This window comes from Aulostomus chinensis, chromosome 13 (assembly GCF_037954235.1).
Source record: "Aulostomus chinensis isolate RoL2024-O1b breed Wild chromosome 13, RoL_Achi_v1.0, whole genome shotgun sequence".
Classification (NCBI taxonomy): Eukaryota; Metazoa; Chordata; class Actinopteri; order Syngnathiformes; family Aulostomidae; genus Aulostomus; species Aulostomus chinensis.
The window spans coordinates 24,306,561-24,327,301 of NC_141332.1; the positions used below are offsets into that span (position 1 = coordinate 24,306,561).

Sequence of the window (20,741 nt, forward strand, 5' to 3'; positions counted from 1 at the left end):
TCGATTCTTTGATTATGCATTTAAAGTTTTTTTTTTTAAAGAGCAGCCAAAGCAAGACCCAGAGGCCTCCGATTTATTATTACAAAGACACAAATGCAGCATCCTCACAACAGAGAATCTGGGATCATCAAAACATTTGCCGGCTGGTATTCTGCCAATCACCTAATCAATTAATTAGCCGATGTCTCCAGCTGTAATGCTGTACCTCCTCTGTAGAACACGTTCTGGATGGGCCTGGGCTGCAGCTCGCTCTTCCTGCTCCCCAGCATCATCCTCGCTGTGAAACTTGCCAAATTCTACCGACGGATGGAGACGGAGGATGTTTACGATGAGTGAGTAGTTGTTCCGACTTCACTGCCTCTTATCAAACTGCGTGTTAAGCAGGTTCCCTGTGCTCTTTTACTACATAGGTCAGGGTTAGTTTACTCTGTACACGGCTGCAGGACAACTTTCTACCCTCTGTACTTTTTTTATTGCAAATATTTCCATCTTGACTCTGTACTAAGCTTGTATGCTCGTGTTTCCTGTATTTATATCCGATTGTTGAGTTTTATTAGAGTTCTTATTAGAATTCTTTGTTTTTTACATTCAGTGCAAGTCAAATGTTGTTTAGAAATTTTTGTCTAATTTCTAGGCATCACACTTAATTTTGGTGAGATTTGGCGGTTGAATTAATAAAAAATTGTCTTTTTTAAATTATATAGTTGGTTATTTCATTGACAGTTAATTTTACTTCTTAGAAACACAACCATCATGTGGGATTTATTTCCTCTTGCAATAAATGAAATAATTTGTCAGTGAAATAAGTCACTTTTTTACTCATAATTCTTCAATAAATCATTATCAGTCCTCTTTATCTCACCAAGGTGCTACTTGTAAAGCGACTATCTTATGTTCGGTGTGGTGGAATCGTTTGACTAGATGTTACACAAGTAGACTCAGCATATCTGACTTTTTGCAGCGTAGAAGGTGTTTAATATTTGTTTTGTCGCAGTAACTCTTGATTTATGCTCTCCCTCCCTTTTCTCCTCCTTGTAGTTCCTCTGTTTCGGGAACTTGGCATTTTACTTTGTGATAACCATTTCTACTATTTCCATCTTCCATATCCTTTCGTTTTCTTGGGTTCATTCCTCTCTGTCATGCACTCGGCACTTTACAAAGAAACATTTTTCCGTTTTATTTGTTATTCAAAGACCCTGCGTGGACTCGCAGCTTTACACGAATGCAGCAAGAATAATGCCTTGATCAGTGGTGTTTCTGATCTACTGGAATTACAGGCTACTTCCTGGTGCATTTCTATAGCTGAACATCTCAATAACAGTTTTATGTGTTTTGTTTTGTGTGTGTGTGTGTGTGTGTGTGTGTGTGTGTGTGTGTGTGTGTGTGTGTGTGTGTGTGTGTGTGTGTATCTTTATAGCATTGAGACAATTCCCATGAAAACGTAAGACAATTTACCCACCTCGCTCCCTCTGCTTTTCAGCTTCACTCTGTGCTTTTCTCTGAATCCTGTACAGAATTATTTACTAAATTCTTGGTGCTGGTTTACATTTTTAAGCTTGGAATGGGTGGATAGTGTGGCTTCTTGTCGTGTGCTACCTTTTAAAAAGTGCCCCTTACTTTTTATAAAGGGCTCTTGCAATCATTACCTTACAAGTCCACCTGTTTTTTGTATGTTGAGGTGATAAAATTAAAATGTTTATACTAAAAAAAAACAAAAAAACACATATGTATGTGCTCATACTTGCAAAGTTTGGCTACCCAAAAGAAAACGTTTTTACAGTTCGATCAGCATGCATGTCTCTCACACTACATTTTCATTCCTTTTTTTTTTGTATACAATATTTTGTTTTCAGTATGGAAATTGGTAATAATGGTTATCATAGTGAGACCTCACAAGGTATCCCAAACCCTTTGATGACGAGGTAAACCTTGTTAGTCGTGTCGCCTGCATGTGATGGGGAGTGCTGGCATGTTTGGGGATGTGGGTCGGGTTTCTTTACAAGCGTAATGACACGGCTGGTGGACGTGGTGCATGCCCTCAAGGAAGTGGTTCCTCTGCACACACACACACACACGCACGCACACACACACACACACACACACACAAACAGACAATGGGAGGTCACAGGGTTGATCTAAATACTATAAAAGCCCAGGAATAATTGAATATTTTATTTGCTAACATGCAACTTTTCATTGTATTTTAAAAATGTGGTATTAAAAAAAAAGGTCTGTGCACTTTGAATACTGCAGACAGACTTAAATTGGAACAATTTCACTTTCCTTCTGAGAGTTATTTTGAAAAGACTGGTACCACCGCACAGTCTGGAGCTACGAGACCATCGGATTTCATTAGAAACCCTGTGCAAAGTCAAAAGCGTGTCTGTCAGTACCTTGAAAGATCACCAATCAATATGCGACTTGGCCACAACCTCCTCTCACGGCACTACGTGGTGGCGGCAGCACAACATCTGCTGACATAATGCGCCGTGGAACAATGTCAATAGAAGGTCAATTAGGATTCTAACGTCATGAACAGACGAAATACCAGGCAGTGCTCTGAGTGGCATTTAATGTTGCTTTATTAACTTTATTTCGTTGTTATTCATTGACGAGCGCTTGGATCAGATGGCATTCACTGGTGAGGCTTAGTCCCAGTAACACCTGCTTAAGGTGAGGAAAACACCAGCAGTCGGCTAAATGTCATGAAATGCAATTCAGTTCTAAATGAAGCATGAGCACCCGTCTCCTGCTGCAAAGCTTGTTGGTACCAACCAGCTCGGAACCTCCCTCTGAGCAGACTTCCTCCTGTTCTAACAACAGTAACAGCCACCGCCAGACAGGATCTTAACTGATTTACGCTGGCCTTGTTTACGAGCCTGGTCATGGTCATGTCACGCATGTTCTGTGAGATCAACTTGATACTTGTTGTATCTTGAATTTTGACTATTTGACTTTTGGGGGGGGGGGGCAATTTATTGTTTCTTGTTTGTTTACATTTCAATCAAAAAAGCTATAACACTTATTTAATTGAGGTGTTTGAAAGGTGCCTCTTTAACTTTGTATAGAGCCATGACAGACATGCCATTTCCCCTGGTCTTGAAGCTAAGCTAATAGCAAATTAGCTTGAGCACTTTGTGTGAGTAGTATTGATCTCCTTGTCTCCCTCTCTGACAGAAAGTGAATCACAAGCACAAAGTTTGCTGCCCTCCCATGTTAAAATTCATGTTGCCCTAACATGTCTCTGCTCAATGTTCTGCATCCTGGTATTTTGGGGGAATCTACTAACCTACTGCATGCAATGTGTGCACACTGGGACACTTTTGGAATGAAAAATCTTCCTGTTTCCTCTTGTTTAGAGTCAGCCAAAGTCCGATGAATGTACACCTGATCATTTTGTTCAGAGAGAGGCAAGCATGCCGAGCTTTGGTGTGATGCTGAGAATGCTGCTGCTTCTTTAAGTTCTCCTTCATCTAACAACATATTTAACTGCATGACATGTACCGTGTCTTTAAGTTGCATTGGGACCAGGATGTGTTTGGACAACCAGCTATAACAGAAGCTAGCAGAGAGCAAAACAATAAGTGTTATTACTAAAAGGTTCTTTAAAAAAAAATAAAAAATCTTAACAATTGAATGTTTGTTTTGTCCAATTTATTGGAAAATGAAATGAGAAGTTTAAATTCATGAAAGATTTTGGAATGAAAACAACAAACAAGTCAAGTCGGATATTAAAGGAGCATTAAGTAACACGTGACCTCTTGTGACCTTTATCAGCAGACAGTGAAACACTGACACCAAACAGTTTTAGCATTTCAACAGGTTGCAATTAATCAAGTTAATTCCAGAACCTGTGAGACTAGAGGCGTGGTGGGGAGTGCATTCCTCTGCCAAGGTGGTGCAGAGTCATCAGATTCAGTTCTAGATCAATTCCAAAATCTGACTGTTCCTCATTCCACCAAAATGTGAACTCCATCACCAACCCTTCAGAGTTATCCTGCCAGTGATGACATCGACTCCCTGGATGAGGTAATGGTCCTCGCCCCTCTGGTACTGATCACTCACCACATTCCCCTCCTGGAGATCCACTGATGGAAGTGTTAGCTGCCACTTTACTTGTTGCTCCTTTAAGTGACGGCACAGCTCGGAGGATAATGAAGTGTTCTGCTCTCTGCCTCTGCTGCTTCTCTTTGGCAATGGTAACGAGAAGCAGCTTCACAAAAGACCAATGTTCCCTCTGTGGCTGTTAATGTTTCGTCTGGTGTGCGTGTGTGCGTGTTTGACTGTGTGTGTGTGTGTGTGTGTGCTGGTAGCATCCCTACCTATGACACGGTCAACAGGTTCCCGCGAGCCTCGGCTCCTCCGAGGCACATCGACTGGTGACAGAGAGCCAGGGCTCTGGTTCTGGCTCCTGAAAGGTACTCGACGTGCCCTCGTCTCTGTTTCTCTAACAACCTTCCTTCACGCAGCTCTAATCTCAGTTCATCTAATATGAATCCACCTGTCTCTCTCCTTGTTGTTTTATTTAATCTCATTTACATTATAATCTAATCCTCTCACGATTCTTTACAGCTTGTTTTAGTGCTTTTCTGCTCACAGCGACTTTGCAGGAAAACCATCATGGTGAGACTTGCTAGTTGTGGAATCACTGGTCGTGCGACTGCTAATACTTGGTGTGCCGTAGAGAAGACATGTTGCATGTGCTTGCCTTCCTTTTCTCTGTGTTTGATCCTTATTGAAGAACACATTAAAACATTTTTATAGCGTCGTGTCCTTCTGATGTGTATCCATGTTCCCAGTGAGCTGCAGTCACTTGCAAAAATGCAAATGGAATCCAACTGATTTAAATGTTACACCACGGGCGATCAGTCCTCACGTTAAATCTTAGTTTGTTTGACATTGTACTTTGAAAGATGTATTCCCTTATTTTCACAGTCTGTTTGTTGCCGACTTCTTTCCTGTATTATTACTAATTTATATAAATTTGCTAATTACTCACTAAAACTTGAATCTCATAAAAGAATATTCTAAAGTGAGGCTATGCGACATTTCTGAACAGCAGAAAAAAATTCAGTTCGCAAAATGAACGAGTAACTGTGGCTAAAGTTCTACAGTCTAATGTACAATATATTCCATTAACCGCCAAACCTACCAGACCAAGTTAGACTGTAGCTGGGAGTGTATCACGTTCAGCTGATGTGTGATTTATCTGTTCTGAAGTCAGCATTTTCCACCTGAAAAGGTTTTTGTTTTTAATACTGCACAGTCCCACCTCACAACACAAGGCTTCAAAACAGAATGTGTTCTTTTTAAATAGAATAATTAACTTATATGCATCAAAATTATATCACGTTCATCAACAACAACGTTGTACCAGAAGTGATTATGAGCTTGTTTGTGAAAGTCAAGAATCAAGTCTATCAAAGTCAGAGTCCACTTTATTGTCGAATGTACCATCCATGCACGACACACAGCAGCGGTGAAATTTCAGTCCTCTCGGACCCACAGTGCAAAAAACAGGCAGGAATAGTACAAAGGCGAAAAATGAATAAATAAAAGTACAACATTATTTGAAGTAAACGTTCAACATTTGACGTACGAGGCACTGATGGAAATTATGATATTAGTTAAAAAGAATGAGAACTACAAGTCAAATAAAGTTAAGAATTTAATTTTTTTTTTTAGAGAGAGAATACTTTTAATTAAAATTGAATTTTACTTTGCATCATCTTTTGTACTGTGTAGCATAACTTACAGTGTGAAATGTAACATTTTTCCTAAAACGAGGTGAAGCGTTGAGATGTGTATCTTCTTGCTGTCTGCGGGAAATCTCCTCCCTTACTGGGAGGCATTTGCATAAAAAGAGTGACATTGAGAAGCTAAAAGCACGGCGCGGTCTTTGAAAACCCTCAGTGGAGAATCATGAAAGCAGCACCAACTGCACTTTTATGTCTTTTATTTCACAACCCAGCCAGAGCTGCAACTCTCTCCTGGGCCATTCCCATTTTGAATAGTTATTACATTGTGTTCTGAATTACTCGCTCAATAATTAAATTTCATCTAATTAATGTTTCAATATTTTTCTTCCCAGTGCCCATGAAAACTGGAACTGAAGTACTGCACAGTAAGCCCGCTTCCTTACTTTACTTTATAGATTCTTGCCGTTTAGATAAATCAGTTACAATGAATTTAGCAGCAGAATGAGTTTCGATTCCGGGATCAATAGAAGAGAATGCAAGGTTCAAGCCTCTGCTGTTAAGATGTTAATTTGACAAGCAATTTACGTTCGTACTCGGCCTGAAACGAGTCTAAATTGCCTGAAGACAAATGAGACAAGGAGGCCAAAGGGGAGTTTATAGCAATCCTGCTTCTCAAATGCACTTTTGCCTGAAGTGATAATCATTGTCCCATGACATGAATATGTATTTAAATTTAAGATATAGACATACCTCACCAAAATGTCCCCATTGGTTTACCAGTTACTCTCTGTTAGATCATTTGAATTCATGAGGAAGTTGGGGTTTTTTTTGGGGGGGGGGGGGGTGTTTACCCCTGTGTGACCTCTTGGTGAATCCAGAATTCCGAATATCACATATTTGTAGCTGGAAGTTAACGGAGAACGACGATTAACAACAGCAAAATTCAACAAAACGCCTCCTCAACATCGTGTCCCATACAAGCTGAGTCTTCCTCATCCAGTCATTATACTTCACAAACACTTTGATTGGAGCCGCCGCACTAAAACAGCATATATGCATATATGGGCGAATATTGTGCGTGTATTTGGCTTCACTTTCCTAAACCTTCTCTGTTTTTTTCCAGCCATTTTGTTTCATGAATCCTCAGACTGGACCAAGCTCAATAAAAGCTGGTTTCCTGATGGCTGAAGAAGAAGAACTTTCAAATCCTTTCGGGTCTTTTTATCACTTTCTTGCCCCTCCAAGAAACTCTGCCTCTTGCAGGACATCAACTTCTCCCTCAGCGTCAATCTGAGCCGGACTTGTTTTTCAAAGGACTGCTGTGTCTGTGTTTACATTTGTTCAGACAAAAAAAAAGAAAAAGAAAAAGTAAGCTGAAAATCCATTCAGCCATAGGACAATAACTGTGATGCCTGTTCCTTATTGTAGTTTTTGGTGGCTAAGTAGTCACAGGACGGTCTCGACAAGCTGCTAAATGGACACTTGGTTCTCCTGCGATTAGATTGGATGTATCACTTTCAACGCTTCCTGTGTGCGGGATGGAAAAGTCTGTCAGTGTGGTGATGAGCGATGTAAATAAGCTTCAATGTGTCTGTTGAAAATGTCACATCCTTTATAACTGCAGCGTGTGTGTGTGTGTGTGTGTGTGTGTGTGTGTGTGTGTGTGTGTGTGTGTGTGCGTGCTACCTATAATGACTGAGAACTGGATGACTCCTACAGAGAAGAAAACAGGTTCTTCCTGGATGTTTTTTTCTTGTGTGTGTGTGTGTGTGTGTGTGTGTGTGTGTGTGTGTGTGTGTGATTAATATGAGGAAATTAAGCATGAATTTAAATGTTTACAATATTACAAAATTATTGTCATCATTGCTGATTTGAGGCACATTGCAAATGACCTGCTGCCTTTTCGGAGTACGTTTCACCTTGGCGTTTGACATAAAACTGCTTTTCAAAGGGAGAATTCACCCTCAGATGCTCTTACATTGTGTAAAATCCTTACATCTGATGTTCATGGGTCCAGTGATTATTCTGAGGCATGTTATTATCAATGAACATGATTTATGTCAGGCTTTCCTCCAGAGCTCTGTCCAGTTGCTGCCTCATTCAGTCGTTCGGCTTGTCGGGGTTCAGTATTCTTGCTCCAGGACTGTTTGAGATGCTGCAGAAGTGAGGCCTGAACCAGCGAACCCTCGGTTATTAGAAGGCTGCTCCCTGAAAACGCCTGTAGAATTCGTTGTCACAATTTGAATATTTTAAACGTAGGGCCTGTTTGGCCTGTACTCCTGTCTCAGTTAATTCTCCAGTTGTTGTTTTTTTTGCTTTGTTTTGTTTTTTTGTTTCTTACCCGCTGACCTCGCCGACAGTGTTACACGATCGTGGGGTTTGTTTTTTTTTCTTTCCCCGTGATAGTACTGTAATACAACAATCTCACAATGATCAATTAATCCAGGGTTCCACAACATCTTTGTGGCCGGGGAGAAAAAAATTCTCCTTAAAAAGCAGAAACTATACGTTTATTTACTGAATTGTGTTGTTTCACTGAATTTCACAACGGAGAGTAAACGATACTTGTGCAACTACTTCTCCAAAATTCAAATCAAAATTGCTGTCGTTGAAACAGCTGGTTAAAAAGAATGAATATCCAGTGCCAGTGAAGCAATATTGTCTTGCAAGATTAAGTATCATGATTTACTGGGATATCAATATTTTTTCCTATTCTTCTCTGCTTTATTCTTCTTCTTTTTTTTTAATTGCAAACAGCTGTATTCAACTTACGCATCACTAATTATTTAGAAAGCTGCAGCCACAATTGAGGCCGCTGAGGCTCACTGCTGTAATCTGTTTCACTCAAGTGTGGGAATTCTCTCTCTACCTTTCTTTGGCTTCTTTAAGATTTCACGATTCTGAAGGGTGGAGCTTTGGGGGGGGGGGGGGGATGACTAGAGGGCGCTGTTGCTCCTTAATTCTGACAGTCATGACTGACGTTTAGATCAGATTCCCTCAAACATCAAATGAACCCCATTCAACCAAAGAATGTCCTCCCTCTCCCATAATTATACATTTGGATAATTTCAGAGATACAAGAAAGTAAAATTGTCCATAAATTTTCAACAATTAAAAGAAAAAGCCCCGAAATAAATGAGAGAATATGCTTGTAATTAGGCTCTCACTGCCGCTCTTCTGTCTTAGCTCATGGATAAACAAACAGTTTCGTAACAGTACTTTGGGTGAGTTTTCCCTTTAAATCTCACACGGCAGTCAGAGAAGAATATATCAAATACTTTGATAAAAGTGTCAGGCTTCTAGATTATTTCATTGTTGATAAATTGATGTTAAGTTGACTCACACAACATTTTTACTGCAAACATCCTTGCTTTCATAGCGATGATAGGCTACTTAAAGAAGAGGAGATTTTTTTTGTTTCTCTCAAGCCAAATCCTATCTATTTTTTACTGTAGATCTCAGGATTTTAGCTCTGTTGTCGGTTCTTTTTCTTAATCACTCGCTTAGTTAGTCCAGCTTTTTAAAAAAAAAAAATTTAAAAAAAAAACCCCGCCGTAGCTATGGATACATTTAATTCTATGGAACATGTGAATGTATTCAAGAGCTTTTTTTTTTTTTTTTTTTAAGTTGTCTTTGCCTGATGATGTTGGCTGAGATTTATGCTGAACTGTTCCACTGGACAAGCACCTGCATCACCTCCGTGTTTACAGCTTAGATGTGCATTTGAAGCTGCTGTTGTGTAGTAACGATGGTGAGACGTTAGACAATCCATTCATGGTTCAAGTGAGCACGATCGATCAAGCAACCCAAGTAGGACGCCTTTGTGGTTGACGCACTGGGAAAAATCAATCTCCATCTTGAAGGGAAATGTTTTACGTGTCTGGCTCACCGGCTCTGAAAACGCCTCTGAACCAAACAAATAACTGATTTTGTGAACCAAGTGTTTGTTTGTTTGTTTTTTAAAAATTCATGTGTTTTCATGAGACGGAGAAACTTTTGGATCAACTTTGATTGATGAAACATTAGCAGTTTTTTTTTTTTTTTTAACTGTTTGATCCTACAAAATTTGTTAGCTCTGACAGTTATGGAAAAAAAATGATATCACAGTTTTGCGACCATTTTTAATTTATATCACACCGGCTGGCTGACTGATATTATGAATCCAAAGAATAAGACAGATTTGTTGTTTTCCACGTGCAACTACACCATAATCCAGGCTAATCCTGGATAGCATACAGATGTGGGCCATTTCAGGCAACAATGTGGCACTGTAGGCATTCTTCTGGCCCGGACAAAACAGATGTGAACCTAAACTGGCCCATGTAGTGAATGCTACATTCGTCCCAAATATCACAAAACAAATATGGCCCACATTTGGCAAATATGTGGCAGAATAGACAATGGTCACTCTGTAAGTGAACCAAAGCAGGTCCACATATCGTTCAGCACACTTGGCCCACCATTGCTAAACATATTTGGGCCAGTTTTGGCTGAAAATTGGCAAATTTAACACCGGATGATCTGGACCTGAGCCTAAAGTGGCCCACATTTGGCTGAGTGCTGGGTTATTTGGTCTGTTTTTGATTGACATCTGGCAATGTGATGGCTTGGTTGTGGCCCACCTCTGGCAAACAGGAGTGGGCACCCAAGTGCCATCATTCCATATGATATGTGGGCCGGATGAAGTCTTTAGTCTTAGTCCTAAATCATGAAAGAATATACATTCTGAGTGTGTATGTAACACACTGGCTCACGAGAAGTCTCCACCTCAGTGTGATATCGATTCAAAATGACCTCCATTGTGCTCAATTCCAATATTTGTCTTTGCATCCTTTCTGGTTCGTGTCAAGATGGACATTTTTGAAGTACCAGAGGTCTCACTCTGACAGGATTACAACTATTTTGTGTTTTTCTGTCCCATAATCTGGATGTGACACATCCCGGGAAGGAAACTGTCTGATCATACTAAGTGCTAAAACTAGATATCATGAATCCAAACCTGGATCGATGCCGTCGGGACAGAGCGGTTGGTAACAGTGACGCTCCAAAGTCGGGCTCTTGAGGGAGTTTCCACGTGGAGGTGAAAGGAGTGTATAAATTGTGAATAAAGTTTGGATTGCAGTTATTACATGTTATTTCACGCGTGCCTCCTTTTATACAGTTTCACTTCTTTTTCTCTGATATCTCTGTTTTTTGCAAAAGGAATCTTTGTTTTTCAGCAGCTTCCTTGTCAGGTGACCCAGGGACTCTAAATGAAAACCAGATATCTACACTGATGAACGGGGTGTGTTCTGCACCAGTTGTAGGTTTCACTGCCATTAGGTAATTAGTTAACTGCTGGTCGTGTGAGCATTGGTGGAATAATGGTTTTACTCAACGCTTCGATACGTTTCCTCTAAAGATGTCACAGCAAGCCCGAAGCCACATGCAGGGAAAAGAAAGCAAAGGACCTTTTTTTCAATGGCACTTTAAATGAATTCTCTCTCTGTGCGTGCGCGTGTGCGTCTGTGCGTGTGCATCTGTGCGTGTGTGCTGGTGGAGGCCATGATATCTGCTCCGTTACCGTGTGTGCGCAAATGCAAAACAAATGACCTTTAACACAAGGGCCAGCTTTCCTCTGGTTTATCTCAAGAATGTAACATGGGACTGTACATTCTTATGTGGTGCTGACACTGCTGGGCAGAACCCACTGCGCTGCGTAATTGGTCAGCTATTTTCAATAGGAGTCGATTATCTTCTTCCATAAGCTTCCCTCTGTGGTTTTCATGGGTACAATATAGTATATAATTAAACACCAAATTAAGACCACATGCCAACTCATTCCTTCCTCTAGTAAGTCACAGATGAGAGCACGACTAGTCCAAAACAGAAGCGGTGGTTCAGACAAAATCAACATTTTATTGTGTTTACTCATTCATCACAGGCTCCGTTGGAATGGGTTTTTCCATGATTTTCCTGCACGAGTTGAACATTCTGTACCGTCTATGTTTAAGTTGATGGGAGGAACTGAATCCTAACTGAAGCACCGTAAGTAATCACTGCAGTTGACGTTTGGGTCATGGATGGATTTACGATGATAGTTTTGATGGCTTATTTATGCGCTGGAACACCGCACATGCAAGAATTTTAAGCTATTTTTTGACTGTTGTTTAAGATGCTTTTCATGGCGCAAAGCTCACGCTGTTATCCTATACAAGGTACAAATTGTCCTGGCGAATGTGCTGCAATCTCAGGAGAACACACACTTTTTGATAGTGACTGTGTTCATTTGGTGTGAAAGAAATGCTGAAGAATTCCCTCTCATCCAAAATCTGTGACTATGAATACCTTTAAATTATAATTTTATGATTTTTTTTTGTCACTCTGTCACAAAAAAAAAATAGAGAGAGAGAGAGAGAGAGAGAGAGAGAGAGAGAGCAGCACAGACAGCATGTACAACTAGACAAACATCAGTATTGGCATGAACAATACAAACAAAAGCGTTATCAGTATTTGCTATTATTAGTTTAGAGATCACTCTCAATAATATCCCAGAATATCACAATCACTTCAGTCCTAAAAACTGGACATTTTCAAGTATTCTTGTCTAATATCTGATCAAAAAAGTGATACATTTCTGTCGTTGAAGGTTGTTTGTTTTGTTTTTTTTTCTTTTGCAAGACTTTGTTGTCTGCAGTGTGCACGTTTCTCTGTGGCTGCACAAGCTGATTGTGGTATTTTTGAAGGGAAATGATAGGTTAGGCTGCGTCATTGTGAGCTCCAACTGCCTTTTAAAACAAATGGGGAGCCGAGGGCTTCAGGACACTGGCTGGGATATTCTCAGACGTGCTGAGATGTTCACCACAAACCCTGAAGAAATGCTGAGAAACGTGATATTCCCCGGGATTCAATACATTGTCAGAGGTGCAATGAGTGGTATCCATTCCCATTCTATGCTACATGGATAAAAATAGTCACCCAACCTGTGGGTTTAATATCTGCTTTCCACAGGCAACTATAAGGGATGTTGTCACTGCTTTCCTCCGCCCAAGTTTTGTTTCGTCTGCATTTCTGAAACCTGAATTCCCTCTTTGTCCGCTTAGCCAATAAATAGCAGGACGGACCCTTCAGTTTGAGCAGTCCCGCTCTTGTGCTCTTACATCCTGCACCCATCTGACACCATGTGGACACAGACCAGAACTCTACCACTGCTGCTGCTGGTGCTGGGCTGCTGCCTTCACCCAACTGTGGCTCAGAGCAGTAGCAACAGGAGACAAAGCATCTGGGAGGATCCCATCAAATTCAGCACCAAGAGCAAGGACGCGTGCACCATGGTCATCACAGGGCAAGGGGAAAACACCAAGCTGAGGCTGGCCTGCCAGAGCACCAGGCAGTCCTACTGGTGTGAGTATGTGGGGAAGCCGCACCTGTGCCGCTCCTACAACAACAACCCCCGCCACTACTTCGTCCAGATGATGTGGGATCTGAGAAAACTCCACAACGCCTGCCAGGCTCCCAGGCAGATCAAACCTCACATGTGCAAGAAGGCAGTCAATGAATCTCAAATGGTCTTCTCGTCAGCGTCACCTGGGATATGGGCAGAAGCTTCCAGGAATGGATTAAGACCATCATCACCACAGCCTGCCAGACCTCAACCACGACCTGCAACTACAAGGCCGGATTCAACGTGGCAAGCTCCCACCAAATCCTTCGCATACCCACCCAGAGTGAAGCCAGTACAGCGAACCAGTCCGCAACCAACAGCATTGCCCGTGGAGAGCAACCCGAAAAGGTTGGCTCGGCTGTACTGTTGGAGGTCACTCGAGCGAGTCTGTGCTTACATCATCGGTTTGTTCCGGAATTAACGAGGAAGGTGAGCAGCAGCCTTTCTAATTTTGTTTTACGACTTACCCAAGAATTCTACAGTGCAACGAGGGTTCCTTTGTATAGAAAACCTGTGCCTCCAGCATTCATTTGCAAAATTCATAGTTTTTTTTTCTCTTCTTTGCTTAACTGATGCATATAATTCTCAACCATATTCATCACCCCCCCCCCTTCTCTTTTATTCACAGATTTACAATTCTGATGAAGATAACTTCTAAAGTCTGACTGTAGTGGCCCTGGGAGGGAAGTTCCAGACCAGCTGTTTGAGGAGCTGTGGTACTAATTTTATTTATTTATTTTTTTTACGGGGGGGGGGGGGGGGGGGGCTGGAAGGCAGTGCTATGACTTCAGAACACACCTGACCGGAGTCCTCGATGAACCGTCCGTCTACTGAGAGCCACGCTGCTCTTAGAAGTTCACCAACTGTCGTGCAGGAAGAAATACTTTGCAAATTGGTTCATACAGTTGGCTATGAAGATATCACGAGTACTAAGGCCAGGGAGAGGAAAAAAATTTAAGCTCCACAATGAGAATAAAGTTAAAATATCAAGAGCGAAGTCAAAATGTCAAGAACAAAGTTGAAATACCAGTTATTGTTAGAGTTGGTCGGGATTATTTCCTCTAAAAGGTACACAAACTTCATTCTTGATATTGGGACTTTATTCTTAACATGCACATTTTTTTGGGGGGGGGGGATAAATATTCCTCCTCTCATTTTTTTCCTCACGCCTGCCCCTTAAACTCCTCTATAATGAAACGCACTGCACGTGCCACCAAACCCACTTTTTTTTAATCGTATGATGAAATGAAAAGTCACTGTCATTTATGTGTATTTATGGTTTTACACTTGTATAGAAACACTTACCTTATAAATATATTATGTATGTAATACATTATTGTGAAAGATGAAAATATAAATAAATACTGAGGTTTCTGTGTGTCGAAGAAGGAACTGCTTAATGTTAAAACATGTATGACAGAAGACATTATTTCTCAATATTTCAGTTTTGATATGTGTTTTTTTTTAGTTCTTTCTTAGTGGAAACAAAAATAAATAATAAAACCTAAAAGTGGAAAGTGTATTTATTAAAGTATTTAAAGTTTATTCCTAAGACTGGAGTGTAAAGTAGTAGTAGGCCCCTTTTTTTTGGACCAAGAGCTTCCTGCAGTACCACAGTTGACCATTCGATGTCGCTGTTGTATAAAGGAAGGAATTTCAACAAGTGATTTGATTATAGTAGGACATCTGGCTACTTTTCATGATATTTCAAGTAAATTATGTTTGGCCCGCTAAACTAGCAGATGGTCCAGTGAAGGTTTTATTCAAGCATAAATTACTCAGGAGTTATCACGTTAGCAGGTGGGGCAAATGAAAACGGCAGCATCTGACAGGAAAAACTCCTTTACTGCTGAAATCTCAGCGTAAATCTGTGCCTTAATGAGTGCAAAGGTACAAGTCTGCTCGCTGGTGATGTCATTTATGTTTGGAAGTTCTTGATTAAAATCACCAGGGGATGTGAAAGTTCTACCCAGCGATGTCGTTTCATTTGCCTTACTTCCTCTTATTTACCTTCGAGGGACTTATTTTCTTCAAACAACATGAAGGTATCACACTGACAGTCTCTCTAATTTGATTGCTGTGAATCCATTTCATCGGTTGACAAGTCTGGGTCATATAAATTCCTCATGAGAACTAATTTCAGCTTAAACCAGCGCCAGATTTAAATATTTTTACATTAGGTTTGACAATCTATTCAGTTTAAGTTGATGGCAACAACGACCAATAAACGTCCTGGTTAAGATGCTTGTACCGACTTATACGGCGAGTGTGTGTCTGAGCAAAGTAATACTCATGTTCTGGGACATAAATCTGAGGGAGAAGGGGAGGGGTGCTAATCTGCAGCAGCATATTTCAAGCTGCAGTTGAAGCCAAACCTCAAATCTCAGGTGTTAGGACCACAAACAGGAGTTCTCTCTGAAAACCTCAGGTAGGTCATGTTCTTGCGCGAGTTTTAATCCTCTCTGGGCGCATATGCAAAGGCTGAGGAGGTCATTAGTGACCAGACAGCCTTTGAAAGTTTTTGTTCTGCAGTTTTCAGATGTGGTGACTGCTTGGTATCGGGATTTATTGAACAATTTTAAAACAAGCAGGAAATTTACATCGTGTTAACAGAGATTAATTGAGGTAGGATTGTTATATTTGTGTACGCAGGTCTTGGTAATGACCATGTTGCAATCTATTATTCAGGGTTTTGCTTTCAGCTGATTCATGTTTTATCTCCACAAAAATGTTCCAGTTTCATTTTAATATGTCGGGGCCTTTGGGAAGGTGAGTCAAAGGGACTTTTTTTAATCAGAACGGCTCGATCCTGGGATACTGGTACTGCAGCCTTGAGTACTGCTGATGGACTTCCTCTCAGACAAGTTAAAGTATTTGTATGATTGCACTTTGTTTCACCTGCCATCTCAAAAGTATCTGTAAATTTGTAATTAATATTCTATTATATTCTGAAATACATGCAACCTGATAAAATAATATTTGACACACCCACTGACCCGTGTTCCACCAGACTGCTCTCTCTTTACGGCATGTTGCAGCGTGTTACCTGACTCGAGCATTTACATGGGAATTATGACTAGGCTCTATCTCCAATATATTTACATATATTTCCAATATCAGATACTGATTTCTAAGGATCCAATCAGCAGGTTTGACATCACATAATTTCCCAAATCTAAATTTTCTCTTGTAGGGTGTTTTGTGCCGGTTACATGGCTCTTCTCACCAACATCACCGTCCTGCTGGTCCTGGCTTGTTTCTCCCATCAGCTGATGCTGAGCAGCTGTCAGAGGAGCCAGGGGAGGAAGGGAAGAGGGGGAGACAGAGGACAGAAGGGCCTGAAGGTGGGCCGTCAACCTAAATCTGTGTCCCAAAATACGTTCAAGGGGAAAATGGTGACCAAAGACAAATCGGAGTGTACCTGGGCTGCAGCAGGTGACGATCTCGTCACCCTCAGTGTCAACTGCAAGAAGGTAGACAGGAGCTTCACCTGTGAGTATGTCGCCAGACCAGCCGTCTGTCCTCAGTACGCTTCCAACGTCAAACTTTACTGGAAGCAGATTGCCAGAGCGCTGAGGAAGCAGAAGAGCTTGTGTCAGGACGGTCGTGCTGGGGTAACTGCAGGGATGTGCAGAAGAGCTTCCAGAAACGCTCATTTCAGACTGCGTAAAATGGAGAGGAAGGCGGCCCCACCCTCCATCCCGTGGCCCTCGGCTACAGCTGTCAAATCCTGCCAACCTAACAACAAGAAGCTGGCACAGGAGTACTGCAACGGCTCCTGGTCGAGTTTTTGCACATTCTTCTTTACTATGGTGCAGGATGATGATTGCTGAAACAGAAAAAAAAAATAGAACTTTAGTTGATCCAGATGTCTACGCAGTCACATCAGTACTCTACTGTCACAGAATTTTTTGGGTTTTAGTGGACTTTGTTGATTATGGTTTAACTCCACAATAAAAAAAAAAAAAAGTTTCTTTTTCTAGTTCATGTTGCTGCATGATTTGTTTTGGAAATGAAGCACAAGAACACAGGGTAAACCAAAACTTGGTCACTTCAACCTTTGCCTTGCAAGTGCTCGCTGATATCTTGTATAGACATTTTAACTGCTGCTCCTCCTCTTTGTGACTCCATAAGGCAGAAAGAGTCAGCCACATATACTTGACTGTGGCTGGTGACTGACAGCCAGCAACAGCAAAACTGCCCAAAAGTGTCTCTTAACAAACTCTCAAGTGCGTGTGGTCATGGATTGTAGCAAATGATGAGAGTCTGTAGATGACACTTTTTTTGGTTTCAAGCTAAATATACGTCGCTGGCATATTCTGAATTCTGGAGTCACAAAATTTTTTATTTTATTATTATTTTATTATTATTATTATATAAAAAAAGTTAAACAGCTTTGTGATTCATGAAACCTATTCGTGAGTACCTGAGTGGCTTTTTGGTTTTAGTTTGGAATGCAAGAGCAAATAAAAGCACAGGCAGCAATTTTTCATCCTTCAAAATAATTTCACTTGAAGGCATTTGCTGTGTTTTATACGAGCTTGAAATCAAATCTTCTCCTTACATGTGTTCACACAGGCTGCATGAGGCATTTGGGACAGTAGAAGTTCTCTGGTTGTGGACAGAGTAATTTATCCTGAGGGATTGTGATTTTTAGAGGTCTGAACCTGCATACCTTGGCACCCATGAGGCCCTGAATCCACACTCTCAGCATGAAACTGTTAAAACCTCACATGTTTTAACTGGAGCAAGGTGCTTGTACTAGTGTCAGATCAACACCAAAAATGTTTGGAAAGTTGAACCAAAGAGTTCAACATCTTGGTGCTCCTATCATGATCTGTGGGGCTTCCACTCTGGTTCAACCTTGTAACTTTTGTAAAGCTGTCACTGAGAGGGTTTGAAAGAAGACTGGAAACCTTCAAGTATTCCATCTGCAGCTCTCGCTTCCCTTTGCAGCCGCTAATGAGCGGAGCCACCAACTGACAAAATGCACTCCTGTCGTTTCTGTATTGTCGTTATCAAAGGTTGTGTTTCAGAAAAAGGGTCACGCTGTAGCCAAGATCTGACTCGGGAGAACAGAAAAGCTGTGAGAAATGTTTTACAGGGTGTGCGTTATAAAAGCGGGACACCGTATCATTACAGCGGTATATTGCACGTCGCCTTTGTGGGAGATATCGACTCACTGCTGGGATTCACCTGTTGAGTCGAGATTCTTTCAGTGGAGCAAAACTCAGACCGGCCGTCGTTTACTTGCTTGAGTTTGGTTGCGGAATAATTTTTGTTTATTTGCCTCTCAAGAACATCCTGGAAAGGGGGAGAAGAGGAGAAGAGTACTGCTCCTGTTGATGTACATCTACTGTTTATCTACATTTTAAGCACCTTTCAGGTGAGAACGTAGGTATTTAAACTTTTAAACTGCAGTTGAGTCAACATAATTAAATTAATCTACTGTTTTGACAAGTTTCTTGTGTAAGATTGTGTTAAAGAGGCACTGAGTTCAGGGTGTATGCTCTTTGTGGTACATTACTTGATGACTACAATTCTTGCAATAAATTATATTGATTATCTGGTAATTGCAGTATCATGATATGATTTTTCAATATAGGAAAAGTAATATTACAGAATCGGGAGTTACTCTGTGATAATGTGATCATAAAATATTTGGCTTTAGTTAGTAATCGCTCACTCAGTCAATAATTAAGACCAACTCTCACGAAGAGCTGTCCAATTTTGTGCCCACGACGCCTCTCTCAGTCCTTTCAGATGTAAACAGACAGACACAAATACACACACACACACACACACACACACACACACACACACACACACACACACACACACACACACACATCAAGCAGCTTCAGCAGACCAGAAAATAGCAGCTACAGGACATGCTGTGATTTGAGAAATGAGAATGACCCTTCTTTTCTTTCTCTTCTTAACCACAGTTGAATTTCTTCAAGTTCATACTCTCCGCCGGTTGCACTCGGAGCTCACTGCTAATACGAAGCAGACCAAAGCAATGATGCTGCAACAAATGGTAAATTAGGGGGCCGCTGCAAAATACCTGCAGGGGAGGAGAGAAAACCAGCAATATATTTATGGAAGCGATTTCCTTCAAGCAAGGCTTAAAACACCAGCTGCTGAAAACACAAGACTTGAGTTCTACTGGGCAGTTTGCTGTGAAAAGAACTCCAGCACACACATAAAACAGTTCCCATGAAAATATGGCCAGATATTACCTGGCTCAAGTAACACCTGTTCATATGTGATTTAACAACTCTGTAAGACCGGTAATGCGGTAGCAGCTGGTCTTTCAGATGTTGCCAATAGCTGACAGAATAATAAGCACTCAGGACACGTCCAAGACTCTGAAGGGATCATTGTAATGGCAACAAATTTGCTTTAATATTCAAATATAACAATATTTTTGGGGGCTACAAAATGAGTCTACTTTAGTTCCAACAATTGGAGAAAGTACATAGCACATGACAAACCTCAGTAACTACCCCTCAGAGATGACGTCAGTGGCAACCCTGCATTATGATACACGCACGTTGAATAAAAGCTTCCAGCAAAGAGTGTGTGTTTTGTTACGCTTGCTGCACTCTCATTTCCTAGGCTGGGTCCCTGTTCCAGCACGCCGCTCACTTAAATACCCACCAGTGCTTCAACCTCCAGTGCAGCATTTAGGGGTTCTTTGGATGTTTCAAAACCGTTTCAACCACACGAATTTAGTTGAATTTTTCGTTTTACTCCTTTGTTACTGTCGTTCATTAATGTTCTACTTGTATATCATAGCCAAAGCAATACACCAGAGGTCACATATCTGCATGAAACACACCGGCTTTTTGAAAAAAATTACTAAATTATGAATATTCTCATGGACTAGGATGATGTATAGCACCACATATATTTAAAGCTGTTATCTACCATAATAGGCAGTAAATATTCACAGCTTTTCGTGCGGCTCTTAATCTCTCCAGAGCCGGTCTGCTGGGCTAGAATCATTCTTCCCCAGCTGACCGTGGATGGTGTGGTCTTACAGGTGGCCTGACTGCTCGTGGATTCTGATTGGCTGCAGAGATGTGGGCTTGGATCGGCACAAATTCCAGGACAACACACCCAGTACGCCTGATACTAAGGGGATTCGACACGCAGCGAGTGTGTGTAGAGTCCAGATTACACGCTGGTATGAAAGCCTTTGTATTTTGGTTTATGAAGAGCTTTGAGCTCTGTGCAGGCAGCCAAGATTACAAAGAACTCAAGGGCATTAATGAACCACCACAAATGTTGCATTGTTTTGCGTAAAATGAGACAGATGAGTGTTGCTAAAGTGGACCAGAACGCCAGGGGCAATCTAGCGGGACTCTGGCTGCAGCACATCATTGTTTTAAAATCAGATATTGCCTTTTATTAATTTACACAAATAAACCATCTGAATGGAATGGATAACACCAGTAACGTGGATGCCTGGGGGGGGGACTTTTTTCATGGGCACTGACAAAAAAAAAAAAAATCCCACAAGATCTGTCCTCCCTCAATTAAATTGTGGTGGGACTTAAAGATGCTGGAGGGGACACGAGGAGGAAAAAACAAAGGAAGTTAAAATAAAGTTA

At 41.1% G+C, this 20,741-nt stretch overlaps 3 protein-coding genes across 24 annotated transcripts in view; all 3 read left to right on the forward strand.

Moving 5' to 3' along the window:
* Nucleotides 1-10,839, forward strand: part of prom1a (prominin 1a) — a 71,471-nt gene extending 60,632 nt beyond the window's left edge. For 6 of the 21 annotated variants that reach the window (XM_086222228.1, XM_086222235.1, XM_086222233.1 and 3 more), the window contains 5 exons: nucleotides 217-332; nucleotides 1,418-1,441; nucleotides 3,360-4,623; nucleotides 6,092-6,124; nucleotides 6,823-10,839. In XM_086222228.1, the coding sequence (XP_086078354.1) occupies nucleotides 217-332; nucleotides 1,418-1,441; nucleotides 3,360-3,435 (216 nt within the window). In that variant the 3' untranslated portion in view covers nucleotides 3,436-4,623; nucleotides 6,092-6,124; nucleotides 6,823-10,839. The other 15 variants (XM_086222231.1, XM_086222240.1, XM_086222250.1 and 12 more) reach the window with 14 other exon arrangements.
* Nucleotides 10,840-11,477: 638 nt separating this feature from the next.
* Nucleotides 11,478-13,879, forward strand: fgfbp2a (fibroblast growth factor binding protein 2a). The gene is made up of 3 exons (XM_086222720.1): nucleotides 11,478-11,726; nucleotides 12,782-13,551; nucleotides 13,751-13,879. Exon 2 carries the CDS (start codon nucleotides 12,860-12,862, stop codon nucleotides 13,541-13,543), a length of 684 nt encoding a protein of 227 aa, XP_086078846.1. The 5' UTR covers nucleotides 11,478-11,726; nucleotides 12,782-12,859; the 3' UTR covers nucleotides 13,544-13,551; nucleotides 13,751-13,879.
* A 1,565-nt stretch (nucleotides 13,880-15,444) lies between these two features.
* Nucleotides 15,445-18,620, forward strand: fgfbp1a (fibroblast growth factor binding protein 1a). 2 transcript variants are annotated; one of them, XM_086222721.1, is made up of 2 exons: nucleotides 15,445-15,550; nucleotides 16,316-18,620. In XM_086222721.1, the coding sequence occupies exon 2, from the start codon at nucleotides 16,335-16,337 to the stop codon at nucleotides 16,953-16,955; it is 621 nt and encodes a 206-aa protein (XP_086078847.1). In that variant the 5' UTR covers nucleotides 15,445-15,550; nucleotides 16,316-16,334; the 3' UTR covers nucleotides 16,956-18,620. The 2 variants fall into 2 exon arrangements, with proteins under 2 accessions (XP_086078847.1, XP_086078848.1); XM_086222722.1 differs by lacking the exon at nucleotides 15,445-15,550 and adding an exon at nucleotides 15,598-15,747.
* Nucleotides 18,621-20,741: the final 2,121 nt, after the last annotated feature.